Source organism: Tachysurus vachellii, chromosome 13 (assembly GCF_030014155.1).
Source record: "Tachysurus vachellii isolate PV-2020 chromosome 13, HZAU_Pvac_v1, whole genome shotgun sequence".
Classification (NCBI taxonomy): domain Eukaryota; kingdom Metazoa; phylum Chordata; class Actinopteri; order Siluriformes; family Bagridae; genus Tachysurus; species Tachysurus vachellii.
In genome coordinates, this window is record NC_083472.1 from 3,562,501 (window position 1) to 3,590,000 (window position 27,500).

The 27,500-nt window shown below is 41.3% G+C and overlaps 2 protein-coding genes across 3 annotated transcripts in view; one reads left to right on the forward strand and one right to left on the reverse strand.

The window, feature by feature from the left end:
- The first annotated feature begins 765 nt into the window (after window positions 1-765).
- On the forward strand, window positions 766-13,305 carry dkk3b (dickkopf WNT signaling pathway inhibitor 3b). Its single transcript, XM_060885862.1, has 7 exons — window positions 766-1,015; window positions 1,878-1,952; window positions 2,837-2,914; window positions 10,914-11,006; window positions 11,110-11,254; window positions 12,289-12,439; window positions 13,072-13,305. Exons 1-7 carry the CDS (start codon window positions 827-829, stop codon window positions 13,136-13,138), a joined length of 798 nt encoding a protein of 265 aa, XP_060741845.1. The 5' UTR covers window positions 766-826; the 3' UTR covers window positions 13,139-13,305.
- Window positions 13,306-14,778: 1,473 nt separating this feature from the next.
- far1 (fatty acyl CoA reductase 1) overlaps window positions 14,779-27,500 on the reverse strand; it is a 26,910-nt gene continuing 14,188 nt past the window's right edge. The window contains exons 8-12 of one of the 2 annotated variants that reach the window (XM_060885570.1): window positions 27,366-27,433; window positions 24,808-24,979; window positions 20,651-20,780; window positions 19,680-19,807; window positions 14,779-17,463 (exon numbers count right to left, since the gene is read on the reverse strand). In XM_060885570.1, coding sequence (XP_060741553.1) covers window positions 17,301-17,463; window positions 19,680-19,807; window positions 20,651-20,780; window positions 24,808-24,979; window positions 27,366-27,433 — 661 coding nt within the window. In that variant the 3' untranslated portion in view covers window positions 14,779-17,300. Of the gene's footprint in view, window positions 17,464-19,679; window positions 19,808-20,650; window positions 20,781-24,807; window positions 24,980-25,303; window positions 25,476-27,365; window positions 27,434-27,500 lie in introns of both variants that reach the window. The other variant, XM_060885569.1, reaches the window with a different exon arrangement.

Genomic DNA, 27,500 nt, shown 5'->3' on the forward strand with positions numbered 1-27,500 from the left:
ATAGTATGAGATTATAATATAGGACAGCTTGTGTTGTGGTCTGTTGCCATCTACAGGAGAAGAAAAACTTTGCTGAATTATTATTTATGTATAGATTCATTATCTGTCTTCCAAAGAGGGCCATAAATGGCACGTTAGCATGTTAGCATCTTCCTGTGGTTTGGCGGTTTCCTCTGGGGACTCCGGTTTCCTCCCTCAGTCTACAGACATGTGTTGCAGGCTGATTAACGTCTCTAAATTGACTGTTGTGTGTGAGTGTGTGTGGTTTTTTTTCCCTGTGCCATGTCCAGGGTGTCCTCTGAGACAGACTACAGGTTCCCAGCAATGAACACCAGACCATTTCTCCCATACAGATCGTCCCATTCCAGAGTTATTCCCTCTTTCTCGTTTAATAAGCTCGACTTATCTTACAGGTTGCTAAGAAGCTTTGTCTAAAACCATCTTCAGAACGTTTCAAAATGAACGTCAGTATAGTTATATTTTCCCCAACAGTGTTGGAAGTCAATGGATGTTTTAATTGTGGAGTAAATAACTGTATAAAAGTTTTTTTTTAAAGACAGTTATATAGAGAGATATATTATAATTCTATGTATATATATAGTAATATTTTATGACGTATTAAAGCGTCCGTGCTATAACACGAAGACTGTGAGTAGTTTAAAGGAAAACAGGAATGCTGCACTGTCACTTTAATAACACAGGCATTTAGAAAGCCAAGTGAGGTTTTTTTTTTTGTTCCAGCTTTTTTTCCTCCCCTTCTTCAGTTTCCCTTCAGTTGGTTCTGAGGTCAGACTGGAGGAGCCTCTCTGCTGCACCACAACTCAAGATGCTGCTCTTGACTCTCATGTCTCTCTCTATTAGCCTGGCCAAGGCTGATCAGAAGAGACCCTCGGACCTCGGTGAGACTCTGGGGGAGCATGTGGCTCTGGGCCAATTAACTTTAAACGAAATGTTCAAGGAGGTGGAAAAACTGATGGAGGACACGCAGCAGAAACTGGAAGAAGCCGTGCATCAGGTAGGACGCCGAGATGCCCCATCTTAGTTTTAATAAATGAGGCTATAGGGGTTTTGATCTGCTGACTCGGTGAGTTTGAAGTTGGATGAAAGTCATAAATACCTGGTTAAATTGGTCAAATTTTCCTTAACAGATGACATTTCAAGGCTTCTTATAATTAGAAATGTACTGTAAATGCTTAACGTTACACCTCAAATCACTGATGGATTATATGATTTCCTTTCTGTATTTATTTATAATCATCTGTCTTTTACATTTTAAAGGTGCTGTGTGTAATAGTTGATAATATTAAAGGTGCAGTGTGTAATATTTGTTAATATTTTATATAATAATAAGACTTGGGAAAACCGCACTTTGTAATATTACCATGAAAAGGATCTCATGTGTTTCTTTATCCCAGGATCCTGGATCTGGTCTATAAAAGTGTCTGCCCACAGCTAGTAGAAGTTGAGGTTTAAGGATGTTTTCCTTGTTGGGTTTTTTTCCCTAGACATGCAGCAGCAATTTCAGCAGAGTGTGTCAAGAGGTTTTCAGGGAACGACAAGCTTTACAGTGAAAGGTTTTTCATTGTGATTGCAATTACCTCAAAGAGAGCCCAGGGCAATAAATCAGTTTTCTTTGCCACTGTGTGATTCACTCAGACGTCTTCAGTAATCGCTTTGTCCTCGTCTGAGCCGTGGTGGATGCGGAGCTTCTCCCAGGAATGCTGTGAACCGCTGGCTTTTCTACTAAGGATACAAAATCGAGACGAGGATTTCCGTAAAGCTGCTTCGTGACAATGACGATGTCTGATGTTAAGGCTTTAGCAAACTGAAAATGTAATATGTTCTAATCATATCCCTGATCCATGTATTATATTTAGATGGAGAATGAGACTTCCAGATCTCTTTATGGACACCGTTTGCCTTTTGGTCTCCCCAATCCCAATGAAGCCAAGGTGAGCCTTTCACCTAAATGTGAATTTATTGTATAGACTCTCCATCATATCACATGGCGACATTATTCAGTTCTCCGTTCCGTCAGTAGTTTTGGCTTAAAATGGAAATGGTAGCTTAGTGGTTAAGAAGTCGGAGAACTGATCAGAAGGTCATGAAGTAACAGATCAGTACCACCACCGACCTGCCACTGCTGGGTCCCTGAACAAGGCCCTTAACCCTCAACTGCTCAATTATACAAAATGAGACGTAAGTCTCTCCGGATGAGTACGTCTGCCAAGTGGCATAAATATAGAGAAGAAGAATCACATGTTTATATTAACACACTCAGTTACACAGGAAGTGTAGGATGGAGGCTCCAAATAATCCGATATAAACAAATAACGTTGAAAGCAAATCGTTGCAATGGTAAAGCTTTCTGTACGGAAATGTTTAGTTAGTGCGTATGGAAGGAGTCTCCAGTAATTTTCCACATCTTTTAAGGACAGTTTCTTGTCATGTGTGTGAAGAGTGCTTAAGCATCTACTGTATATACGGTAAAAAAAAACAGAATAAAATAAATAATTATGTAAACAGTGTGTGGTCATGAATTGGCATAGTGAGACTATAAATTATTAGATTAAATTCAATTTAATCAGAATATACGGTGGACTTTCCAGAAAAAAGCTTAATGTGTCACAGGGAAACTTTTATTATGGAGGTCCACCAGGCTGCATCACATCACCCTAGTATTATTCCTTAACCCAATGGTTTTATTCCTTAATTATAATTTGATTAAAATGATTAAAATGCTTTAGATTGTCTGTTACTTGATTGTTTGTCTTATTAATGGAAATCTATTGTGGGTCAATAAGGTCACTAAAAACCCCTTCTTTTCCTTCTCCAGGACTCTGAGAGTGAATCAGGAGATATACGCTACTCGGAAGCGTTCAATCAAGAGAACCGCTGGAACGAGGTGGACCATGTGAGTCATAACACACACACACACACACACACACAAACAAAATCTTTACGGTTGTATGTTAGTAGGCCTGTCTGAGTCGTGTAGCGAGTTTATTTGTTGCAAACGATCTCAGTCATCTTTAACAGACGGTTTGAGTTTAATACCATGCTGTAGCAGTCTATAAAACAATCATCGCTTTTTATTAGGCATGTACCGTCCCAGACATCAGTACCATCATTCCCGCTGGAGACGGAATTGTTTACGTTTCCACAGGGAATGCATGATGTTATGGAGTAATTCGGTGGAACAGCAGATGGATCATGTTTGGACTTGATCCACTTTTGTGTCACAACATGTTTCCAGTGCTACATGAGTCACACAGCTCTTGATTCAACATTTCCCCTGGTTTTTTTAACTCCTTCTTTCTGTCTCTTGCTTGTAAATTCTCAAGTTTATTGACTTAAACTTAAACACATGTTTTTTTTTGTAGACTGGAAAATCATTTTACTGCCTTGACTGTAGGCGCCAGAAGCTTAAGTAGTTTAATAGTCGCTTTCTGTGTTTACACACACACCAATCGAGCGTATTACAGAAATCTCAGCTGCTCTGTGAGTCGTTATTATACAACGTCTGGAGTTATGCAGCGAATCAGGGTTGAATTCGTTGCCATGGCTGCTTGCATGCTGTTAGCGGTGGTGTTGTGGTGTATGGTGCATTTAGGGCGATTAGGCAGTCTGGAAAGAATTCATGGAAAGCAGCGTTTGAGGAGCGTGGCGAAGGAATGACGCGTGGCGCAAATAATCCTGCCACGGTGCCATCGGATCGGTTAGTGCCACAATGTGGAGCAACCCGTCATTGAGTGGTTTGAAATAGATGACAGAAATGACACCGTTTGTGCGTTACAGGATAACGGCTGTGCTACTGTATGTTCTTCAGGAATGTACAGCAGTGACACACGTTGCTGCATAATTTTATCCAGATGTCAAAATTAAGGCGCTGACGCTGAGAAAGTCCTGAGTCCTGAAACTAGAGCTGGATGACTGGAGTTGAATCTGGGTCTTGGACATTCAGCAAGCAGAAATGCCTTCTTCTAGACAACAGTCTGATCACTGGCACATCGCACGATTAAATATTTCCTATTATAAGATGGCCATAAACCAATTATGAAATAAATAAACCCATTTTTAGACTTTTTTTTAACATTAAAATGGTTTAATTCAACGTGCAGAATATTTTGCTTCTTTCTAGAAATTTCAATGAACAATTAAATGAAGCAAAAATGATTTGCCAACAGAATCGACTTGATTTGTCTAGAAATAGGTATAATAGAAGACTTACTGTATATTATAGAGACTTATAATGGTTTTAAAAATGTTTTAACGAGAAAAAATTTTGAAAAAGAAAAGTTGGAATTGTGTACATTAAACAAATTTTATAAAAAAAAAAAAAAAAAAAAAAGAAAAGAAACATTTTTTCTTTTATATAAAGAAAATATAGAAAATATATTTATATATTTATATATTTTATAGAAAATGGTTTTGTTGTGTCCATGTTAGGGTTGCAAAATTCTGGGAATTTTCAAGGCTGGAAACTTTCCATGGGAATTAATGGGAATATATTGAAATAAACTGGGAATTTAAAAAAAATGCAGAGTTGCCGATAACAAGGAATTTAAATGTAGTTAAAAAAAATCTTGCTGCATAACTGTGTTTAAAACAATAAGATTTAATGCAATTTAAGTTGAATTTGTACCCTGCGTTCCTCGGTCACTTGCACACAGCACACTGCTTACTGGAGGGCCATTGAGGTCAAACCCCCTGCACGTGCTTGCATTCTTCCATAACATGCACAGTAACACTTTATTTTAGGATCATTTAACTAGTTGCTTATCATCATGAATATTAATAGAATATTGTCTATTTATTAGTACTTATTAAGCACATATTAATGCCTTATTCTGCATTACCTTATTCTACATTCTTAATTGTACCCAATACCTAAACTTAATAACTACCTTACTAACTCTTAATAAGCAGTAAATTAGGAGTGTTACACATACACAGATAATTTGATGACCCCACACACACACTCACTCCCCCCCCGAAAAAGAAAAAATCCATTACAATTAAATCAGTCAAGACGTCATTTTTAAAATTTGTATTACCTAGAATGCATGTCTGCTTATGACCAAACAAAATGTTTATTTATATTTATATATGAGATAGTTTATATAAATTTCCCTATATTTCCAAATAATTCCCATAAATTCCCATAAATTTCCATAAAGTTTCCAATTTGGAATATTTCCAAAATTCCCCAGATTAAGTTCCCGTGGAAATTTTCCAGAAATTTACCGGAACTTTACCGGGAACCTTCCACCCCTTTGCTACCCTAGTCCGTGTTCAGTACTGAACATCTTCCTCGTGCCACACTGGTGTTAATATAAAGCTCTCTGAGATGCCCAGAGTGTTTGTTCATAAGCAGCTCAGGTTTATCTTCAACACAAAAGTTCAGTGTAAGATTATCAACAGAGGGAAAAACACACGTCTAAAACACACTGAAAGATCTGATTATTTTAGATCAGACTCACAGACAGAATGTCAGAAAATGTCCCATAAGTCCATTTCCATTTGGCTGGTGTAATGAACACCAATAAATAATCACCAACATTACTTGGTTAAACTCAATGAAACATGATCTTCTGCACTTATTCCTGCTGAAACACTTCAGCAAAGATTCTGTTAAATACCTTTAAAACTAAACTCCGACCCGTGTAGAGATAAAGGAGAATATCTGACTGTACTGTATAGCAGGATGACATACAGGAAATGTTTTCCAGACTGGAGTTGTTCTTGACTTTGTTAAAGTCTCCCACGTGGGTCTGTGCTCTCCAGCAGAGCTTTGATCTCCAGTGTGTGAGGTGGTGCGTGTGGAACGTTTCCTCCATCTAACCGCTTTCTCATTAAATTTCCAGCTAACGCACTTGTGGAGACGTTTAACTCGATCTGTTAAGTGCTCACACGGTGCCGTAAAGGGAAGAAAGACACCTTATCATCTGCTTAACATGGACATGCTTTCATTAGATACGTCCTCAATAAACATACACGTTCTCGATCGTTTAGTTCTCCTCCAAATGCCAGGACATCAGCCACTTTAACTAAAAGCTCAAACGCTACAACATGAAGAATTCGTTCTTACGAGACGTCCCGATAGTCGTAGCTTCTGAGGGTCCAGGATTTGGCTTCTGAGTCTGAATTCTATTTAGAAATTACACTCACCGGCCACTTTATTAGGTACACCTGTCCAACTGCTCGTTAACGCAAATTTCTAATCAGCCAATCACATGGCAGCAACTCAATGCATTTAGGCATGTAGACATGGTCAAGACGATCTGCTGCAGTTCAAACCGAGCGTCAGAACGGGGAAGAAAGGTGATTTAAGTGGCCTTGAACGTGGCATGGTTGTTGGTGCCAGACGGGCTGGACTGAGTATTTCAGAAACTGCTGATCTACTGGGATTTTCACACACAACCATCTCTAGGGTTTACAGAGAATGGTCCGAAAAAGAGAAAATATCCAGTGAGTGGCAGTTCTGTGGGCGCAAATGCCTTGTTGATGCCAGAGGTCAGAGGAGAATGGCCAGACTGGTTCGAGCTGATAGAAAGGCAACAGTAACTCAAATAACCACTCGTTACAACCGAGGTATGCAGAAGAGCATCTCTGAACACACAACACGTCGAACCTTGAGGTGGATGAGCTACAGCAGCAGAAGACCACACCGGATCTAGTAAGGTGTACCTAATAAAGTGGCCGCTGAGTGTATACTGTATATACTGTAAGTGAATTTACAGATGTTGAAATAAACATCCACCCAAATAAAAGTCAAGAAAGTACTCAAGTATGATAAAGTATGAGTTAATTATATAGTTCGTTTTGTTTGTGTTTACGTGAACGTTTATTATTTATCTAAAACTGTTAGATGATGATTTTTAAAGCAACTTTTCCATTTTATTTGATTGAAAACGCAGTCGTTGCCAAGCTAGTTATGTTAGCAGCTGAAATAAACATGCCATTAGCAATTCCCCATTTTCTATTTCACTTCCTCTGGTGTTGCGAGCCTACACGTAAACCTGTCAATCATAGTTGCGGGTGGGATTATATTATGGTTTATAAATAGTGTAGTACGGAAGTGACGTCATTCACAGTCGACCGTCGGCCCGAACAGAAAACGTGCGATTGTGCCGGTTTTTATTTACTCTGTAACACAGTGTTATTAATTATTCATTTATTAGAGATGTTATATAATGATATCAATACTGTAGCTCCGTAGCTCTAGGTCATGGAACCCGTCCAAGATGTCTAAGAATTCCTCTTAAATGAGAAATTCGTCAAGGGTGCGCTAGCTCACCACTATTATTTTTAATGGACGCAGAACCGCTATCCATACTGATAAAAGATAATAGTATCAAAGTGCTAAATGTGTTCGATAAACAAATATTTATAATAACAACGCAGTTTGCAGATGACACAGCTTTATTTCTCAAAAAATGAACATACCATCAGCCCTGCATTCTGTTCAACAATTTCCTAAAGCTTCAGGTTTAATGTTGAATCTAGTCGAACGTGAAATGTTAACCCTACATAGTATTTGGGAATCGTTATTTCTAAAGATAGAGAAATAATGAATAAATGTAAAATATGGAGGGGGGTACGGTGGCTTAGTGGTTAGCATGTTCGCCTCACACCTCCAGGGTTGGGGGTTCGATTCCCGCCTCCGCCTTGTGTGTGTGGAGTTTGCATGTTCTCCCCGTGCCTCGGGGGTTTCCTCCGAGTACTCCGGTTTCCTCCCCGGGTCCAAAGACATGCATGGTAGGTTGATTGGCATCTCTGTAAAATTGTCCGTAGTGTGTGAGTGCGTAAGTGAATGAGAGTGTGTGTGTGTGTGCCCTGTGATGGGTTGGCACTCCGTCCAGGGTGTATCCTGCCTTGATGCCCGATGACGCCTGAGATAGGCACAGGGTCCCCGTGACCCGAGGTAGTTCGGATAAGCGGTAGAAAATGAATGAATGTAAAATATGGAATAATATAGATAAATGTGGAATCATTTTAAACAGATGGCTTCAGAGAGATCTTACTTTTTTTACCTTATTTTATGGGAGGTTCCTTCTGTCTAACATGGATATTTTATCCAGGCTTCTCCTTCCCCATATCGACACGTAGGATAACATTAATTAATAGGATTCCATTTTAAATTCATATGGAAGTGTCACTAGATTAGAAAAGAGGATCTGATTAGGATCTATTTAGATGTAGGAATATAAATGCAATCGATTTCGATATTATAAATGGTGAAATGGTTCAAGTACTTCATCCAAAATAGTCGTACTTTTTGATATATTGTCCCCAGTGCAGCAAAAAAATTAGGGATTGCGCTTTTTTAATATTTGTCAAGCCAGTCTCAAGTCTCAAATTTGCGACTTAAGTCTGACTCGAGTCAAGTCGAGTCCCCCATCTCTGAGTCATTTATCTCAAGTCCAAGTCAAGTAGAGTCTTTTTTTGAATATTTGTCAAGCAAGTCTCAAATTTGTGATTTAAGTCTGACTCGAGTCTCGTCGAGTCCCCCATCTCCGAGTCATTTAACTCAAGTCCGAGTCAAGTCTCAAGTCATGAATGTCAAGTCAAAGTCAAGTCGAGTCTTTTTTTAATATTTGTCAAGCAAGTCTCAAGTCTCAAATTTGCGACTTAAGTCTGACTCGAGTCAAATCATATGACTCGAGTCCCCCATCTCTGGCAGATACTTCTTTTCTGGAAAAGGTTGTTTAAGCATAACTTTACGCCTCATAAGACTCCAGTTTGGATTAACAGATAACTATGTAAAGTTGAATAGAAAGTCTGTTTATTGAGAGAAATTGTTGGCCATTTATTGGATGATAATGTGAACTTGTTATTGCACGAGGAGTTCAGTGTTCACTTAATATGTAAAGAATGTTAAGAGCAGTACCACTTGTTTTGAGGTACTTCACAGCTTTCCATAGAAGGTATTGATTTTTTGTGATAAAAGAAATACACAAATAGAATTGTGAGAAATCTTCTTTTACAAGCATTTACCCAAAACCCGTATTTAAAGATACGTGTTGACAGATTTTGATACCTTCGAAATAAAAAAAAATACAGGACAAGGTATCTATTTTCTCCTCTTCCTCCGAAGGTTAAGGAAGTTAACTTTATCCCACAAACTAGTTTTCATTCATTCATTCATCTTCTACCGCTTATCCGAACTACCTCGGGTCACGGGGAGCCTGTGCCTATCTCAGGCGTCATCGGGCATCAAGGCAGTATACACCCTGGACGGAGTGCCAACCCATCACAGGGCACACACACACTCTCATTCACTCACGCAATCACACACTACGAACAATTTTCCAGAGATGCCAATCAACCTACCATGCATGTCTTTGGACCGGGGGAGGAAACCGGAGTACCCTGAGGAAACCCCAGAGGCACGGGGAGAACATGCAAACTCCACACACACAAGGCGGAGGCGGGAATCGAACCCCGACCCTGGCGGTGTGAGGCCACCGTGCCCCCAAACTAGTTTTTAAGATCAAAATTCAATCTTGAGGTGAATATTGAAAATTTAAACCATGCTTTCTTTCTTTACAATCCATAGAGATTATACTTTCACCGCTCATCGAGTTTAGGATGTTTTTTTTGGAGAACAAACATTTAGATATTGTTATTAATGTTTTGATTACATAAATGTAGGTGGTTTAAATCAAAGCCCAATTTCAATCAGTGGTTGATGAGATAATGTAAACAAAAAGGCATGAGTGAGTCGCTGTTATGGCATCATGGTAAATATTATCACTGGACATTAACTGACCTCATATGACATCTTCTGTGACACCCTTATGACCTGGTTATGTCAGCTTTTTGACACAAAGTAAAAAAAGGGATCTTTCAGTTAATAGGAGTAGACAGCTGTAACTGCAGCGCTCTCGGTCCATCTTGTTGTTTTTATTATTTCTTTTCGGATGGAGAATTAATCTTTTGGAATTTCCTGGTCTGGAAGTGTTTACGCATACACACACACACGCACGCACACACACACTTTTTTCTGTAATATGAGAATGCTTAGTAAAAGAGTCCATTCTCTCTCTCTCTCTCTCTCTCTCTCTCTCTCTCACACTCTCTCTCACACACACACACACACAAAATCACTTCCCACAGAATAAACAAAATGTAAGTCTCTTATTTACAGTTTCCACCATAATGTATTTTTCTTAAGCTGCCAATATTTTTTCCCTGTGGTTTTGAACTTTCCTTCCTACACAAGGTTCACCAAGTGCAAGAAATACAAAGAGGGTTCCTATATGTGTGAGGAAATGTGACATAGTGCCCTCTAGAGGTCCCTAATATGAGAGGAAATGTGACATAGTGCCCTCTAGAGTTCCTCTATGTGTGAAGAAATGTGACATAGTGCCCTCTAGAGTTCCCCAATATGAGAGGAAATGTGACATAGTGCCATTCGCCTCACACCTCCAGGGTTGGGGGTTCGACTCCTGCCTCCGCCTTGTGTGTGTGGAGTTTGCATGTTCTCCCCGTGCCTCGGGGGTTTCCTCCGGGTACTCCGGTTTCCTCCCCCCGGTCCAAAGACATGCAGGGTAGGTTGATTGGCATCTCTGGAAAATTGTCCGTAGTGTGTGATTGCGTGAGTGAATGAGAGTGTGTGTGTGCCCTGTGATGGGTTGGCACTCCGTCCAGGGTGTATCCTGCCTTGATGCCCAAGACGGGGCACAGGCTCCCCGTGACCCGAGGTAGTTCGGATAAGCGGTATAAAATGGAGGGCCCTTACATGTGAGAAAATGAAAGTGCCCTCTAGGTGGTTCTTTGTAAAAGAATATGTGCCCTCTGCAGTAGGGGGAAACTTTTATGCCTTTAAGGTATTTACTTATTATTATTTATTTACTTACTGCCGCTGGATGAAGAGACACTATTATATGTTGTGTGTGTGTCTGCAGGAGTGTCTGATAGATGAGGACTGTGAGGAGAACAGCTTCTGTCTGTACAACATCAGCAGCTCCAAATGCATCTTGTGTAAATCCACGAACATGGTGAGGGACTTCTTCACCTCCCACTGACTGTTCTCAGGGTGCAGAATGATGACGTTGTCCCACTCAGGATGTTCTCTGGTAACGTTCTCCCTCGTGTTTGCAGGAGTGTGTGAAGGATGAGGAGTGCTGTGGAGAACAGCTGTGTGTGTGGGGAGTGTGCATGCAGAACAAAACCCGTGGAGATTCGGGGACCATCTGTCAGTACCAGAGCGACTGCAGCCCCCTGCACTGCTGCGCCGTACACAAAGGTACCACAGGGTTCTCTTAACAGGGTTCTCCAACATACAGTGCAAGAACATCAAGGTTAGAGGGAGTTAAAAATACATGAAGAAAGAATAACTATATGAAAGAAAAAAAAAAGAAAGAAAGAATTAAAATTTTCCACCATAGTTCCACCTATATGTCTTTTATTTTTACTCACTCATTCATCTTCTACCGCTTATCCGAACTACCTCGGGTCCCAGGGAGCCTGTGCCTATCTCAGGCGTCATCGGGCATCAAGGCAGGATACACCCTGGACGGAGTGCCAACCCATCACAGGGCACACACACACACACTCTCATTCACTCACGCAATCACACACTACGGACAATTTTCCAGAGATGCCAATCAACCTACCATGCATGTCTTTGGACCGGGGGAGGAAACCGGAGTACCCGGAGGAAACCCCCGAGGCACGGGGAGAACATGTAAACTCCACACACACAAGGTGGAGGCGGGAATCGAACCCCCAACCCTGGAGGTATGAGGCGAACGTGCTAACCACTAAGCCACCGTGCCTCTTTTATTTTTATTTGTATTTTATTTTATCAACTACAGTAAAAAAAAAAAAAAGCATTTCACTACATATGACTGTGTATGTGATGAATAAAAAGAAAGAAAGAAAGAAAGAAAGAAAGAAAGGAAAAGAAAGAAAAAGAAAGATAGAAAAAGGCAGAAAGCACATTTATAGAAAAAACATGTTTTATACAAATAATTGTAAAAAAAAGAAAAGAAGAAACACAAAGAAAGAAAAAGAAAAGTAATAATAATTTTGTAGAGAGGACAATTTTGATAGAAAAGTGGAAATTAAATAAGATAAAAGAAAAACTTTGAATGAATGAATGTTTGACAGAAAGACAAAGATAGAAAAAGTTTCATTGAAAAAGTGAAAGAAGAAAAAGGAAGAGTTCCTGAGCATAATAACAGATTATAACAGAACTCATTTTATGATGTGATATAACTGCAACATGCTCAGCTGAATCACTCCCCTGTGTGTGTGTGTGTGTGTGTGTGTGTGTAGCATTGCTGTATCCAGTGTGCAGGCCGCGGCCTCTGGAGGGTCAGAGTTGTCATGAGCAGCCAAATGAGTTGCTGGAGCTGCTGCTGTGGGACGACGAGGCTCCTCATGAACACTGTCCATGTGCTGCAGGCCTGCAGTGTCAGCCACTCAGGTAATCACACACACACACACACACACACACACACACTACAAACTGTAAAGATAATGTGGACTCCCAGGGTGTACATCTCTATTACCTTCAATATCGGTGTGATTTTTATTGTTATTAATGATCTTAAAGTGCAGAAATAACATAAAGGAAAAGCAATAAACACATTATGGTTTAACGTTAGGGTGTAATCACAACTATTAGATATTACTTACTCATTCTCACTCATCTTCTACCGCTTATCCGAACTACCTCGGGTCACGGGGAGCCTGTGCCTATCTCAGGCGTCATTGGGCATCAAGGCAGGATACACCCTGGACGGAGTGCCAACCCATCACAGGGCACACACACACACACACTCTCATTCACTCACACACTACAGACAATTTTCCAGAGATGCCAATCAACCTACCATGCATGTCTTTGGACCGGGGGAGGAAACCGGAGTACCCGGAGGAAACCCCCGAGGCACGGGGAGAACATGCAAACTCCACACACACAAGGAGGAGGCGGGAATCGAACCCCCAACCCTGGAGGTGTGAGGCGAACGTGTTAACCACTAAGCCACCGTGCCCTCATTAGATATTATATGCGGTTTAAAAATGTCGACTAAAAATCATCTTCTTATTTTCTAGTAACGAGTCCCTGTGCCTGATGAAGAAGAGCTCAGCTGGGAGCAGGAGCCTGAGAGATTCACATTAACTGTTCTAAAGAAACAAGACAACAACCGAGCTTCACTTATTCCATTTGTTAGTCGGTTAATGTTATATGTATATAACGTCTATGTTCTGTGTAAATATCTGCTTCAGTTTTAAATGTTTGATTATACAGTACACGCTATATACACAAAGTAAAACTAAATGGTTTTATTATTATTATTATTATTATAATGAAGAAACATTGTTGAAAACTGACTCTCTAACATTTCTGATAAATAAAAGAAAACTCGACTTCTAAAGAGTTTTGTTTTTTTTCACACCACAGCAACCGATCACCGTTTGTGACGAATTCTAAAACAATATACCTTAAATTTTTAGTTCCTTCCTGTTATCACTTTTATTCTAGCAGCTGATCAACGCTGTTCCCTCACCAGCCTCTTTTATTTCACTCTGCTGAAATGAAAAAGAAAGAAAGAATGAAAGAAAGAGCGAAAGAACAAAAGAGCGAAAGAGCAAAAAAAAGAACAAAAGTGTGAAAGAAAGAAAGAGTGAAATAAAGAAAGAAAAAAGAAAGAAAGAACAAAAGAGCGAAAGAAAGAAAGAACAAAAGAGCGGAAGAACAAGAGAGCAAAAGAGTGAAAGAAATAAAGAAAGAGTGAAAAAAGTTCGAAAGAACAAAAGAAAGATCAAAAAAAGTACAAAAGTGTGAAAGAAAGAGTGAAAGAAAAAGAAAAAAGAGCGAAAGAAAGAAAGAAAGAAAGAACAAAAGAGCGGAAGAACAAGAGAGCAAAAAAGTGAAAGAAATAAAGAGAGTGAAAGAAAGAGCGAAAGAACAAAAGAGTGAAAGAAAGAGCAAAAAAAGAACTAAAGTGTGAAAGAAAGAGCGAAAGAAAGAAAGAAAGAACAAAAAAGCGGAAGAACAAGAGAGCAAAAAAGTGAAAGAAATAAAGAGTGAAAGAAATAGCGAAAGAACAAAAGAGCGAAAGAAAGAGCAAAAAAGAACTAAAGCGTGAAAGAAAGAAAGAGCGAAAGAAAGAAAGAAAGAAAGAACAAAAGAGCGGAAGAACAAGAGAGCAAAAGAGTGAAAGAAATAAAGAAAGTGAAAAAAAGATCGAAAGAACAAAAGAGTGAAAGAAAGAGCAAAAAAAAGAACAAAAGTGTGAAAGAAAGAAAGAGCGAAAGAAAGAAAGAAAAAGAAAGAACAAAAAAGCGGAAGAACAAGAGAGCAAAAAAGTGAAAGAAATAAAGAGCGAAAGAAATAGCGAAAGAACAAAAGAGCGAAAGAAAGAGCAAAAAAGAACTAAAGTGTGAAAGAAAGAAAGAGCGAAAGAAAGAAAGGAAAAAGAAAGAACAAAAAAGTGAAAGAAAGAAACATTGATAAAAAGAAAGAAAGAAAGAAAGAAAGAAAGAGATTTTTTTATTACATGTTCCGGTTGGATCCTGATTCCTCGTGTTCTTATACACGACTTAAAACGCGTTGTGTTTCCATGAGCACAAGAGGGCAGCGTTACTTAACCTGATAAACCTACAGCACGCGGTACGACACGCAGCGATTGGTTGGATTAAATCCCAGTAAAAAGCACGTGGCGAACGCGACAGGATCTATTCTGGTCGAGCAGCTTTCAGCATCTCATACCGTACGCTAACAAATCATGACTTTAACTCTATTAAAAGGACACGGGATTATGGTGACATTTCACGTCATTTATTCCAGTTATTTGGTTTACAAATACAAGGCATCCAATGTACACCCCCCACCCCAACCCCCACACTCACACACACAAATTCGACATCAACTTCTGTGGCATTTAACAATTAGAAGTGTAAAAAACAAACAAACAAACAAACAAACAAACAAAAAAAAAACAGCATGATAAGCGATATCAGGAGTGATGTCGTGATTACTAGGGCGACGGAGACGAGGCGAGAACAGGGCGATGAGTGTGTGTTGGCTTGGTCGAGGCCTCGGGATCGGATGTGCTTCATCAGCAGGAGGGAGAGCTGTGAGAAGATCACAGCTGTGTGACGCCCTTTGAAACGAGGACGAGACCCGAGCAACAGAATCGGAGCAAGAGGAAAATTCTGGCATCGGTTATCCGAGAGGAATTTCACCCGAAATGGATTTGAAACAGATCATTCATAATTCACACAGATCTACGCTCATTAAAGTCATCAGACTGATTGCGATCGTTATAATTATATTATTATATTATAATTACGCACGTTATCGGAAATTAAAGGCGTAGCTGAGTTAATTGTTCGATCCTGATCTGTCCGCAGTCCGTCGTACCGGTTCGATCGAGCGGGTTTCCTCCGTCACGTGCTGCTCGAGTGGTCAGAAAGCTGAATACGACAGTTTTAAATTTAGCTGCTTGAATCTGATTGGTCAGAGACAGCCATAGTTTTTTTTATTTTTTGTTTCTATGGTAACAGCTAATTGGCAAAAAACTCTAATTGAAGCTTTACGATAAACAGAATAAACAGAACAATGAACAAACTCCGGCGTCGGAGCTTCGTCACTTTCTACAGAGAGATTTTAAGGTAACCTTTTTTCCCTTTCGTTTAAAGTCGTAGTACGGATTTCACCGAAACCCCCTAAAAAACAAAGAAGGGATATTTTTTTATAATCTTTACTGTGACGATGAACGTGGAGTTTGAGGGTGTTACGGTTTGTCCCTGGAGGTCAGTTTAAACTGCACCACGCTGGTCATTCGTTTCCTGCGCTGATCTCCACGCTTGATCTTACATGTCGTTTGTTTTGGGGTTCTGTTTTCGCAGTAAATGAAGCTTTGGTATCAGCTTCATAGGTGTCACTTAAAACAAACAAACAAACAAAAAAACACCTGGATGCCAATTACAGCTTTTAATTTGTGTTTTGCAAAAGTTATAGCACCCCACAAACCCCGATCCCAGCCCTGTATATACAGACGAATCCATGTCCCGGGTGAAATTCCTCTTGGGCTCAGCACGACAAGGTCTAGTGTTTTCCCAGCTGCTGTTTGGGGAAAAACATTCTACACACAGCAGGAAAATCAAGAAGCTTTACTTTCACACCACAGAAAGCATTAAAAGCTCACGTTTTAAACTTTTAGACGTTACAGTGTCCGGGCCGTCGGGACCGGCTTCCGTTCGCAGAAACGTGAGCCGAGCAGCCAAGAAATGGTAGAGAAACACGAAGCGTCTGTAAGCCGAGCACATTATACATCAGAGGACCCGAAGTCTATTTCCGTCATAAATAACCAGCCCCTGACTCCACCGACTAGTAATGCTTGGTAATGAGAGTGTGATCTAAAATGGTACACAAACGGTTTAGAAAAACCTAGAATTGCTTTTCAACATTCAGGCACGATATGCAACCCAGACGCAGCTGGTCTATGAACTGAGCCTCTGTAGCTGCTGCTGTGAAAAAAAAAAATCCTACTTCTTATTCACAGCGCTGAGTTAAACTCGTGTGTTTAAGTGCTTGACGACGACGACGACGACGACGACAACAAAGAACAAGAATCAGAATAGTGAGTTAGCGAATCATAATGATTAGTAAATCTGTGTATTTACACGTTTAGAAGATGAAACCTTAACTAGAAGTTTGGTTTGGTGGAAAAACCTAGAGAAAGCTTGTGCTGTGGTCAGGTATATACTTCAGTTCAGGTAGATTCTTCCTGTATAATCCTGAAGGTAAAAAAAAAAAAAAATACTAACAATACGAGAGTCAGCGCAAAATCTCTTTAACGTTATAGTGCTAGTCCACCTGAAAAGAAAAAAAAAAAAAAAGACGAGAGTTCCTCGCATAATTAAACGTTCCGACAACCTGCGACCTTCTTAATTAAAGTTTAGTCAAAAAGAAGTTATCAAAGGAATAAAAAATGAACCACGTGAGGTAACCTAAAGGACCGATGATAAAATAGGAAAGAGGCACAAAGCAGTGAACTAGCCGTCGTGCCGCTATTCTCCAACCTTGTGCTTGAATGGGGAAAGTCAGGAAACGAGTCACAGACGTCTGTAAACTGTAACGCGGAATCGTTTACGGTTGCGCAGACTGGTCTGGAAACGTGACGCGCCATGATTTCTACAAAGCGGCCCCCGGGATCTGACCCTAACGGAGGCGCGCTAGAGGCCAGAGCTGGAGCGTATGCATAGCTATCGAAGAAAAGAGAGAGAAGACGAGAGAAAAGAGTGAGGGAGGGGACGAGAAAGAGGAACGAGGTTTAGTATCTCATGGTGCTGGACGCCCTGAAGTAGGACAGGAACTTGAAGCACAGGCTGACTACGAAGTACCAGATGTTGCGTGCCATCTGGGATCGAGCGATGAAGACGCGCCAGATCAGGATCACCAGGACGGTGTTGAAGGTGTAGCGGATGTTTCGCAACCTGGAGAGAAGAAAACGGAAAGGCAAAAGAACATTTAACACGGGAATGATTTTTAATGTCCATGTTTATATTTGGAGAAAAAAACTCCTCGATTTTCTCCCTAAATTGGTCAATTCCCAATCCCACCCATGCCAGCTTTTCCAACCAGGGACAGGGGGAATATAACATGTGCGTCTGACGAGACACGGTAACGTGGTAACCCAATCAGAGGAAAGATCTACACTCACCGGCCACTTTATTAGGTACACCTGTCCAACTGCTCGTTAACGCAAATCTCTAATCAGCCAATCACATGGCAGCAACTCAATGCATTTAGGCATGTAGACATGGTCAAGACGATCTGCTACAGTTCAAACCGAGCGTCAGAATGGGGAAGAAAGGTGATTTAAGTGGCTTTGAACGTGGCATGGTTGTTGGTGCCAGACGGGCTGGACTGAGTATTTCAGAAACTGCTGATCTACTGGGATTTTACAGAGAATGGTCCGAAAAAGAGAAAATATCCAGTGAGCAGTGGGCAGTTCTGTGGGCGCAAATGCCTTGTTGATGCCAGAGGTCAGAGGAGAATGGCCAGACTGGTTCGAGCTGATAGAAAGACAACAGTAACTCATATAACCGCTCGTTACAACCGAGGTATGCAGAAGAGCATCTCTGAACACACAACACGTCTACACAACACCGCTACTAGTAAGGTGTACCTAATAAAGTGGCCGCTCAGTGTACATGCCCTCTTCTATATACAGTACATAATCATACAGACGTGTACGAACCGCTAGCGTTGCTGTGACTGACGTGGAAGACAAAGCTAGCCCCTCCCACTAATCGACGAATAAGCAATCACGCTCTATTGGATGCTTTCGTGAGACACTACGATCCTTCTCTTTAAAAAAAAAAAAATAAATAAATAAATCCAAAGCTCATGAATTTAAGATCCAATTTAACCCAGAAAAAGCAAACACGCTTCTATCACCTCATTCTTTTGTCCTTTTCCTTACTGTAAATTTCATTGATATATTTTTTTTTGCTTTAAATGCTTTAGTTTCCAGGAGTCTAGACGTCGCTCTACGTTATATTCCGGCTCCTACGGCCTCAGAAGCAGCTGCTGTACCGCGGAATCTGCCATAACGGCACCAATCAATTAGGCTATCAAATAACCCTAAGTCTGAAATATGTGACGGCTCCATTATGTAAAGTCGGAGTAAAGTAATACCGGCTGTTACCTAATAGACTGCTGTAGCTTTTAAACTAATGTGTAGTCCATAAAGTCTTGGCAGCGTCGCTGATTAATAGAAATGTCCTGTATTATACACAGCGCTGTTAGAACAGAAACTTATAAATAATTATGCCTGATTATGTGTAACAGAGTGAGTAGGTCATGTAGTAAAAACAAGAGGACTGAAATCTCAGACCAAATAAATAAATATCCGAATTAACCCTCCTGATCTCGCCCACTCAGGCTAAAGCAGCCGTTAAAGAAAAACTAACAAAAAAAAAACTTTTCAAATATTGTATAATGTTACAAATGTTATTTAAAAAAAAAATTATCATAATAAAAATAAAATAAATATATGACTTTGGTTAATAATTTAGTTTAGTGAAAATCAGATAACGCGACATTACGCTAATTTTTATGTTATTTTTTTATGTAATTTTTGTTAATTTATTTATTAACAACATTTATTTATTTATTAATAACATTTATTTTGTTTGTTTTTATGTTAGTGACTTTTTTTTAAAATCACGTATTCTTCTTTGTCGTGTTTCCCCCAATTTGTCATTTTTACATTACTGTAAGCTGTATATCAAGTATATTTAATTATATTTCGCTATAATCATAATGTTTGGCTTCATCGTAAGCTCGTTAACGGTCTCGTTAATGCTTTCTCTGAATCCTCTTTTGAGCGTTTAAATGATCAGATTTATCGTGACTGATTCTTGAGGAAGTCTGAATCCTGAGGATGCCACATGCTAGAAAGAAAAATTGCCTGTAGTCTTTGAGTGGGAGGGGCTTACTCTGTCTTTTCTGTCAATCACGGCAACGCGTGTCTATGAGCTCAAATACGCGTTAGAGCGCAGACAGCCTTTTAAGGCGATCGGCTGGATTCAAAAACTAATTTTAGTGATAAAGAACAAGTGAAGTATTTGGTTTCTGGTTGAATTATAACACCGGTGTTTACTACAGTAGGTGTTAATAGGGTTAACATTCGATTCCTGCTCACTTGTTGAGATGTTTGCGTGCAGCAGGGAGGCCTGATAACTCCTCGTTCAGCACATACTGCTTCGTGCCCATGCAGTAATTCTCCATATATTCGGCCCAGTGTAACTGTCTGACGTCAAAGTTAAACACCTGCACAAAACAAAATAACAAGAAACGAGAAAAAAAAATTATAAAAAAAAATTACACAGTCATTAATGGGGCACTTAATTTCATGTATAAGAAATACAGTATATATAAATATAAATACAGATTTATTTTTTTAAAACAGGAATGTGTGGTCTAAATAAAAAAAAAATGCAGCTTATGTTACTGATGAAGCACAAAAAAAAAAAAAAAAAACAGCCTTCCATTCTGGAAACATAAGAGTTACAGAATCAACTCCTGTCTGTTACAAAGCACTAGAACTGGAGACTCCTTCCATAAAGAGGTTCATCAGTGTCTCCTTCACCATTTCAACAATTACACGTTTTTATAAGAGCTGTTTATAGACACCAGAGGATACTAGGAACGGCGTGTTTATGTAGACCCGTGATTTGCATTGAATCGAATGAGACGCCGTCTGACCAATCAGATTTGAGCGTTTAACGTTCGGCGTTTCAGTCCGGCTTTATTCGGATATGTCTTTTTAGTGTTTAAAATTTAAAATTGTTTTACATAAACAGATACGATACTACACACACACACACACACACACACACATATTATGGAATTTCAAGCATGATGCCTCAGCTCTGTGGTCACAAAGACTCCATTCAGATGCCATTCACCACAGACATTCAGCCATACAATAACACACTGTATGAATACGCGCATGCGCACTCACCACCACCCCACACACACACACACACACACCCTAAATACGCCATCTGCAGCTGAATAAATCAAGCCTCTGGTTGATTCTGTGCATATCTACATATAGTGTGTGTGTGTGGTGGTGTGTGTGTGTGTCGCGTGTGTGTTTGCAGTGTATACCTTCCTGTCCTCAGCTCCAAGCTGATTCAGGAGCATGGTGACGTTGTCGGTGTTCCACATCCATGAGTGGCTGGTGAAGTATTCCAGCACCATCATGGCCTTGTGAAGGCGCGTGATTGTCTTCATCATCCTGCATCACCAGGGAAACAGCTTTAGAGGACAAGAGCTTGTCCCCTTCACACACACAACATCTCCTAATACCACACAAAGACTGTCCTTTCTGCTACACACTGTGCTATCGATAAGGAATGAGCAAAAATTAGCCGTGCGCATTTTGAAATGGCCTGGCCTGATGACAGGTCGCATCGCAGGCCTTGCTCTATACACACCTTTATAAAACAAACTGTAGATAGACCAATTCCAGATTTGAACCGTGACCATTTCAAAGTGCATTTCACTGCAGCATTTGCAATAATCTGAACATCTCCCCACCGAGTACAGCATTCAAATCCCGTCACGTGTCAGTTTTCCGAGCATCGGATTGATTGAGGTGATGATAGAAATGCTGATGAGAAGATTGGGTGTGAGACAGGGTGTGAGACAGGGTGTGAGACAGGGTGTGAGACAGGGTGTGAGTGGTCTTTGTAAAGAACCTGGGTTTGGAAGGCTTCGTAATTCATGATGGTTTCAGGTAGATGCCAAATCGAGGGTTAAACAGTAAACAAAACTAAGTATATTTACCAAGTATATCCATATTTGCGAACTCGACAGCACTGTGGTACGATGTTATTTCAGTACTGCTGTAAACATGAGTTTATATGGATTTGCAATACTGTTTAAAGCCAGTATGTTAGGATTCAAGCTTGCGCTCATGTACGTTTTGGCACAACTAGACTACCATTACTAGCATTACTAGCATAACTCCAATACTTTAGTGAAAGACTACAATTGGATCAATGGAAATCCTTTGAATGAAAATATTTGGCTTGAGGTGATAATATTACTGCAGACGGAGTTAAAACTTCTGCGCCCAGGTTTCCTTTAAGACCTACTAAAGATAAGCAACACAAGAACGTAGAGACGAACGAGCAACACGTTCTCGATAAAGCACAAATAAAATGAATCTTCGAAAGCAAACTTTCCTGGAATTAAACTCAACAGGATTAACAGAACGTTCTATTTCAGATACCAAACAGACGCCGTACACGAGATGTACGGTCTCGGGAATTTACTCAGTTTTTTTGGAGAGCTCTTTTTTTTTTTTTTAGAGAGAGATCTTAATGTCCTCCTAACTGAGGCGGTTCTGATGTATGGTGATGGTTCTCTTATCGTTTTTTGACAGAACTGTTTGGGATCTGGTCCATTTCCAACGTCAGTAAGCTCAAAGACTAGACTTTACTATCAGGCCAATAGTCAAGACTTCAAGGAATGGCTCCCCAAATAAACAAACAAACTCGATTTCACATGCTTCCAAAAAAAACCAAAAAAAAAACATGAACGTTTAGTAGCATAGAGTCAAGGCAAATGGACAGGAGATATTTTCTGATGTTTGACTGCTTGTCTGTACGCTTCGCTGGAGCCTAAGCAGAAACCCGTGATCTGTCTGGAATGGAGAACTGCTGAGGACAGGAACTGTTTGTTTGCCATGAAAACGGAATTCGATGGGTTTTGTTTTAAGATAGTTATCAGGACAAATGATTAGAATCAGTGTCACAGGTTCTGTTTATTGTCTTTTGTATATTGTCTTTTTTGTATTGTTTTGTAAATTTTCTTCTGCACTGTCTTTTGTCCTGCACCGTCTTGTCGTCTTGTCCTGCACCGTCTTGTCCTGCACCGTCTTGACCTGCACCGTCTTGTCGTCTTGTCCTGCACCGTCTTGTCCTGCACCGTCTTGTCCTGCACCGTCTTGTCGTCTTGTCCTGCACCGTCTTGTCCTGCACCGTCTTGTCGTCTTGTCCTGCACCGTCTTGTCCTGCACCGTCTTGTCGTCTTGTCCTGCACCGTCTTGTCGTCTTGTCCTGCACCGTCTTGTCGTCTTGTCCTGCACCGTCTTGTCCTGCGTCGTCTTGTCCTGCACCGTCTTGTCCTGCACCGTCTTGTCGTCTTGTCCTGCACCGTCTTGTCCTGCGTCGTCTTGTCCTGCACCGTCTTGTCCTGCACCGTCTTGTCCTGCACCGTCTTGTCCTGCACCGTCTTGTCCTGCACCGTCTTGTCCTGCACCGGCTTGTCCTGCACCGTCTTGTCGTCTTGTCCTGCACCGTCTTGTCCTGCACCGTCTTGTCCTGCACCGTCTTGTCCTGCACCGTCTTGTCCTGCACCGTCTTGTCGTCTTGTCCTGCACCGTCTTGTCCTGCACCGTCTTGTCGTCTTGTCCTGCACCGTCTTGTCGTCTTGTCCTGCACCGTCTTGTCCTGCGTCGTCTTGTCCTGCACCGTCTTGTCCTGCACCGTCTTGTCCTGCACCGTCTTGTCCTGCACCGTCTTGTCCTGCACCGTCTTGTCCTGCACCGTCTTGTCGTCTTGTCCTGCACCGTCTTGTCGTCTTGTCCTGCACCGTCTTGTCGTCTTGTCCTGCACCGTCTTGTCCTGCGTCGTCTTGTCCTGCACCGTCTTGTCCTGCACCGTCTTGTCCTGCACCGTCTTGTCGTCTTGTCCTGCACCGTCTTGTCGTCTTGTCCTGCACCGTCTTGTCGTCTTGTCCTGCACCGTCTTGTCGTCTTGTCCTGCACCGTCTTGTCGTCTTGTCCTGCACCGTCTTGTCCTGCACCGTCTTGTCCTGCACCGTCTTGTCCTGCACCGTCTTGTCCTGCACCGTCTTGTCCTGCACCGTCTTGTCGTCTTGTCCTGCACCGTCTTGTCCTGCACCGTCTTGTCGTCTTGTCCTGCACCGTCTTGTCGTCTTGTCCTGCACCGTCTTGTCGTCTTGTCCTGCACCGTCTTGTCGTCTTGTCCTGCACCGTCTTGTCGTCTTGTCCTGCACCGTCTTGTCGTCTTGTCCTGCACCGTCTTGTCGTCTTGTCCTGCACCGTCTTGTCGTCTTGTCCTGCACCGTCTTGTCGTCTTGTCCTGCACCGTCTTGTCTGTCTTGTTGTCTTGTCCTGCACTTGTTTGCATCAGATTGCACTTTATGTATCTAGGACTAACTTACTAAGTCCTTAGCTCTGTCTTTGTTTTATGTTTTATGTAGCACCACAATCCTGGAGAAACGTTGTCTCATTTCACTGTGTACTGTAACAGCTTTATATGGTTGAAATGACAATAAAAGCTTCTTGACCCTTGACTTGAATGTACGATGAATGTAAATCACCATCATTTGCCATAATCTGAATCGCTGTATTGAAACAAAGCAAGGTTGTTAATCTGTTGTTTCTGTCTAAACAAATAACAGTGCTGCTTTGTACAGATGCTGCCTGACTGGATAGTAAAGTCTCCTTTATTTTTTACGCTGCAACACATCAGTAACCCGGGTCAGGGAATGTCTCTTCACTAAACCTCAACTTGGCCGCTCTTCTCTTAGCTGTAGTCAGATTAGACTTTGGTCGTGATGATGCCGTTAGACAGAATCTCTGCTTGTTGTTCTGGAGAAAAGTATCCGCGGGTTGTAACTTGAAACTTCACCATTTGATGTCATATCATCATGCATATTCATATCATGAGCATACAACAGAAAATGAATAAGCACCTAATTACCACCTATTACCATGTCATTAACTTAAGATGGCATTGGCATGTTTGTTGCTAGTTCGTAAGACTTGGTGCTCAAACAGATCGGACAAAAACAAGCATTGATGGAGGAGTCCAATGTGTGGAGGCGGTCAGTCGGTATGTGACGATTTTGGCTCAACGCTGTGAAAACGTAGGCTGGTTGTTGAAAAGATTTGCTGCTTCAGTAAACCGTCACTTACTCCAGCACCAAAAGGGACCCCATATACAGTTTTGAGTAACACATCTTTAAGATTTTACCCTTCACCTTGACCTATTGCTACTAACAGTTCACAAAATAGTAGGAATAGTTGACCAAAAAAAAACCCCCAAAACATTCCATGGTGCAACCCTCATACCCTCCAACCATTAACATCCCTCCAATGCCCTGCAAAAATCCCAGGTGTTCAGGTGTGCTACCCCTCAGCGGCTGGTAAATCCATGCCACGCACACCATGCAAGAGGTCATTTGGAGGAAATGAGCTGGGGTAGGTCCAATGGCTCTCAGGACCTTACCTAGGCTTCTGCCCCGTGAGCCACAGATAGGCGTCGTAGAGCAGCGCGGGAATGGTGTGGCTCACCGTCGTCCAGTACTGATTGGTAAACGGGTTGGAACGCAGGTTAACATTGGGGCGCCTGAATGCCTGCTCTAACGGGTTCGTCTTGAACGTCATGTTTATACAGTATTCTGCAGGGAGGCATACAAATGCATAGACAGACAGAAACAGGAAAGCATTTTAAACAGGACCACGAGTGGTAAGATGGCACAGACAGAGAGACAGAAGCAGTTTAGGAGAGAGAGAGAGAGCAAGAGAGAGAGACAGAGAGAGAGAGAGAGAGAGAGAGTGCAGAACCCAGTAAGTACCATCTGGCTTATGCATTCTCTTCAGTTCTGCAGTAAGCAACGTCAAGACACGTCACGTGGGGTTAGACTGAGCACGGAAGGGGGGAAGGGGGTCGAGACGGACGGATGTATGGATGGATGGATGGATGGATGGGTGAAGCTATTTACCTGGGCTCCCGTCCTGTCATCCTGAGGAAGAGATCATAGAGGAATGCTGGCGCCTTGTGGCTCACAGCAATCCAGTACTGATTGATTAGATGATAGGATGTGAGATTTACATTGGGCCGCCTGAAAGCTTGCTCGAGGGGGTTCCTCTTGAAAGTGGATATAACATGGTATTCTAAGAGACAAAAATTGGGGATTCAGTTGGGTAAACTCTGCACAGAGGTAAATGATCCTTAGAAGATAAAATAACGTATCTCGTCGTTTACGGTAGGGACTGACCCGTATGTACGTATCGGTTCAACCGGCGCTCGGTGCTCGCAGAACGGAGGTGATCTCATGAACAACGGTTTCTGTCCATTCTGATTGGCCATTTGTAAATACTAGAAATATTTATATCATGTCATGCCATAGAATAGAGCTGGATTTAAAAAAAAACAAAAACAAACCAATGTATATGGATGGAGAACAGATGCATCGTGTTGCCACGTTTAAAAAAAAAAAAACAACAAAAAATATTGACTTTGCGTTGAAAATTCCTTCTTTTGTCATTTGTCACTGTTTTTGTAGAATCGCTTTACGCAAAATAAAGCAAATTAAGTGCTATACTTCACACAAAACTAGCAAAAAAAGCACAGCCAGAAAGTAATTGAACAATAATTAGATAATTATAACTTAGATAAAAAGACTGCTTTTGCATGTAAGGGATGTGTTGCATCAAATAAAGCTCCAATTAGTGAAGTATTTGGGGTGAAAGTCTTTTCAGACTGGTACGGCTGGGATGCGTTCACTACTTAAGTGAAACCACGCTAAATGATCCTTATTTGAATTATTCTTGATGAGGCATTTGTTTCATTTGCCAGTGTTTTGACTAGCAAATTATAGGTTAACAAGGAGTGTTTGATAAAGTCTGGCTTTTGAAAATATGAGGCTCTTAAATGGGGCAAGAGCAAGTCGATTTTTTTTTTTTTTTTTTAAGCCAGTGGTTTATTGTTGGATTTTCAGTACTTTATAAAGAAAAACACTGGGTGAAAGGAGGGAGGGAAACTCTGAGACTCTTAAACAATCTATAAATCTACTATTTTTTTACAATACGTCCGTAACTCTGAAGATCTGTAGCGCTCCCCGTAGCATCCTAGGATCGCGTCCGGTTACCTAACCCTCTCCGCTGCTTGTACAGAACGCAAGCTTGCATGTAGTTGACGTCGTTTATAAATGACTCCGGATGGTAACGCGTCCTCGGGGACATACATCAGCTCCCTCGGCTCGGAGATACGGAATACAGTACATATCCCTCCGTGAAGCGATGCGGAGGACAAGAAGCGCAACTAACAGGCAGAGCGATCAATTATATTGCGAGTTCTGCTGATCACGAACGCCCCGGTTTCTTACTGTAAGATTCGTCAAAAATGAAAAAGAAAGTGCAAGAAATCGGTCGGGACGTCGAACCTCTTCCATACTGAGTGAGCGATGCTGCTTTAAATGGGCTGTTGGTTTAACCACCACGTGTGTTTTTAAAGAAAATAAAGCAAAAATAAATATCAGATTAACAAATTGCGAGACTTACTGTATGTATATGGAGCACCACCAAGGATTGTAAGAAAAATACATGGAATGGAATCAAGTGTAGGTTCATGTGGTTTATCAGTGACACACTTCATAGATTTGATCTCCATCCATCCATTTCTGTAGCTCTTATCCTACTCGGAGTCACGGGGAACCTGGCGTCTATCTCAGGGGACTCGGGGCACAGATGTATAGGACACCCTGGATGGCGTGCCAAGCCATCTCAGGGAACAAATCACACATTCACACTCTAGGGACAATTTAGAGACGCCGATCGACGTATAACGCGCGTTTTCGGATGGGAGAGGAAACCGGAGTCCACGGAGGAAACCCCAGAAGCACGGGGAGAACATGCGAACTCCACACACAGGTCAAAGGCTGGATTCGAATCTCGTGCTCTGATTTGATTTCCAATTTGGCTGATAGGTTTAGAACAGTGACCGAGGAGGAAGTGTACAAAATTCGAGCTTGTACATGTAATTTAGAGCATTAAAAAGCTTACCGACTTCACCCCAGTGAAAGGGATTGATTGAACCGGTTGTGCAGTTGTACACCAACAAACTTCTCGGCCTGTAGACAAAGAAACGGAAACGTCGTTAAACGGGAAAGAGTCCGCTGCATAGTTAGCAGTTCTGTC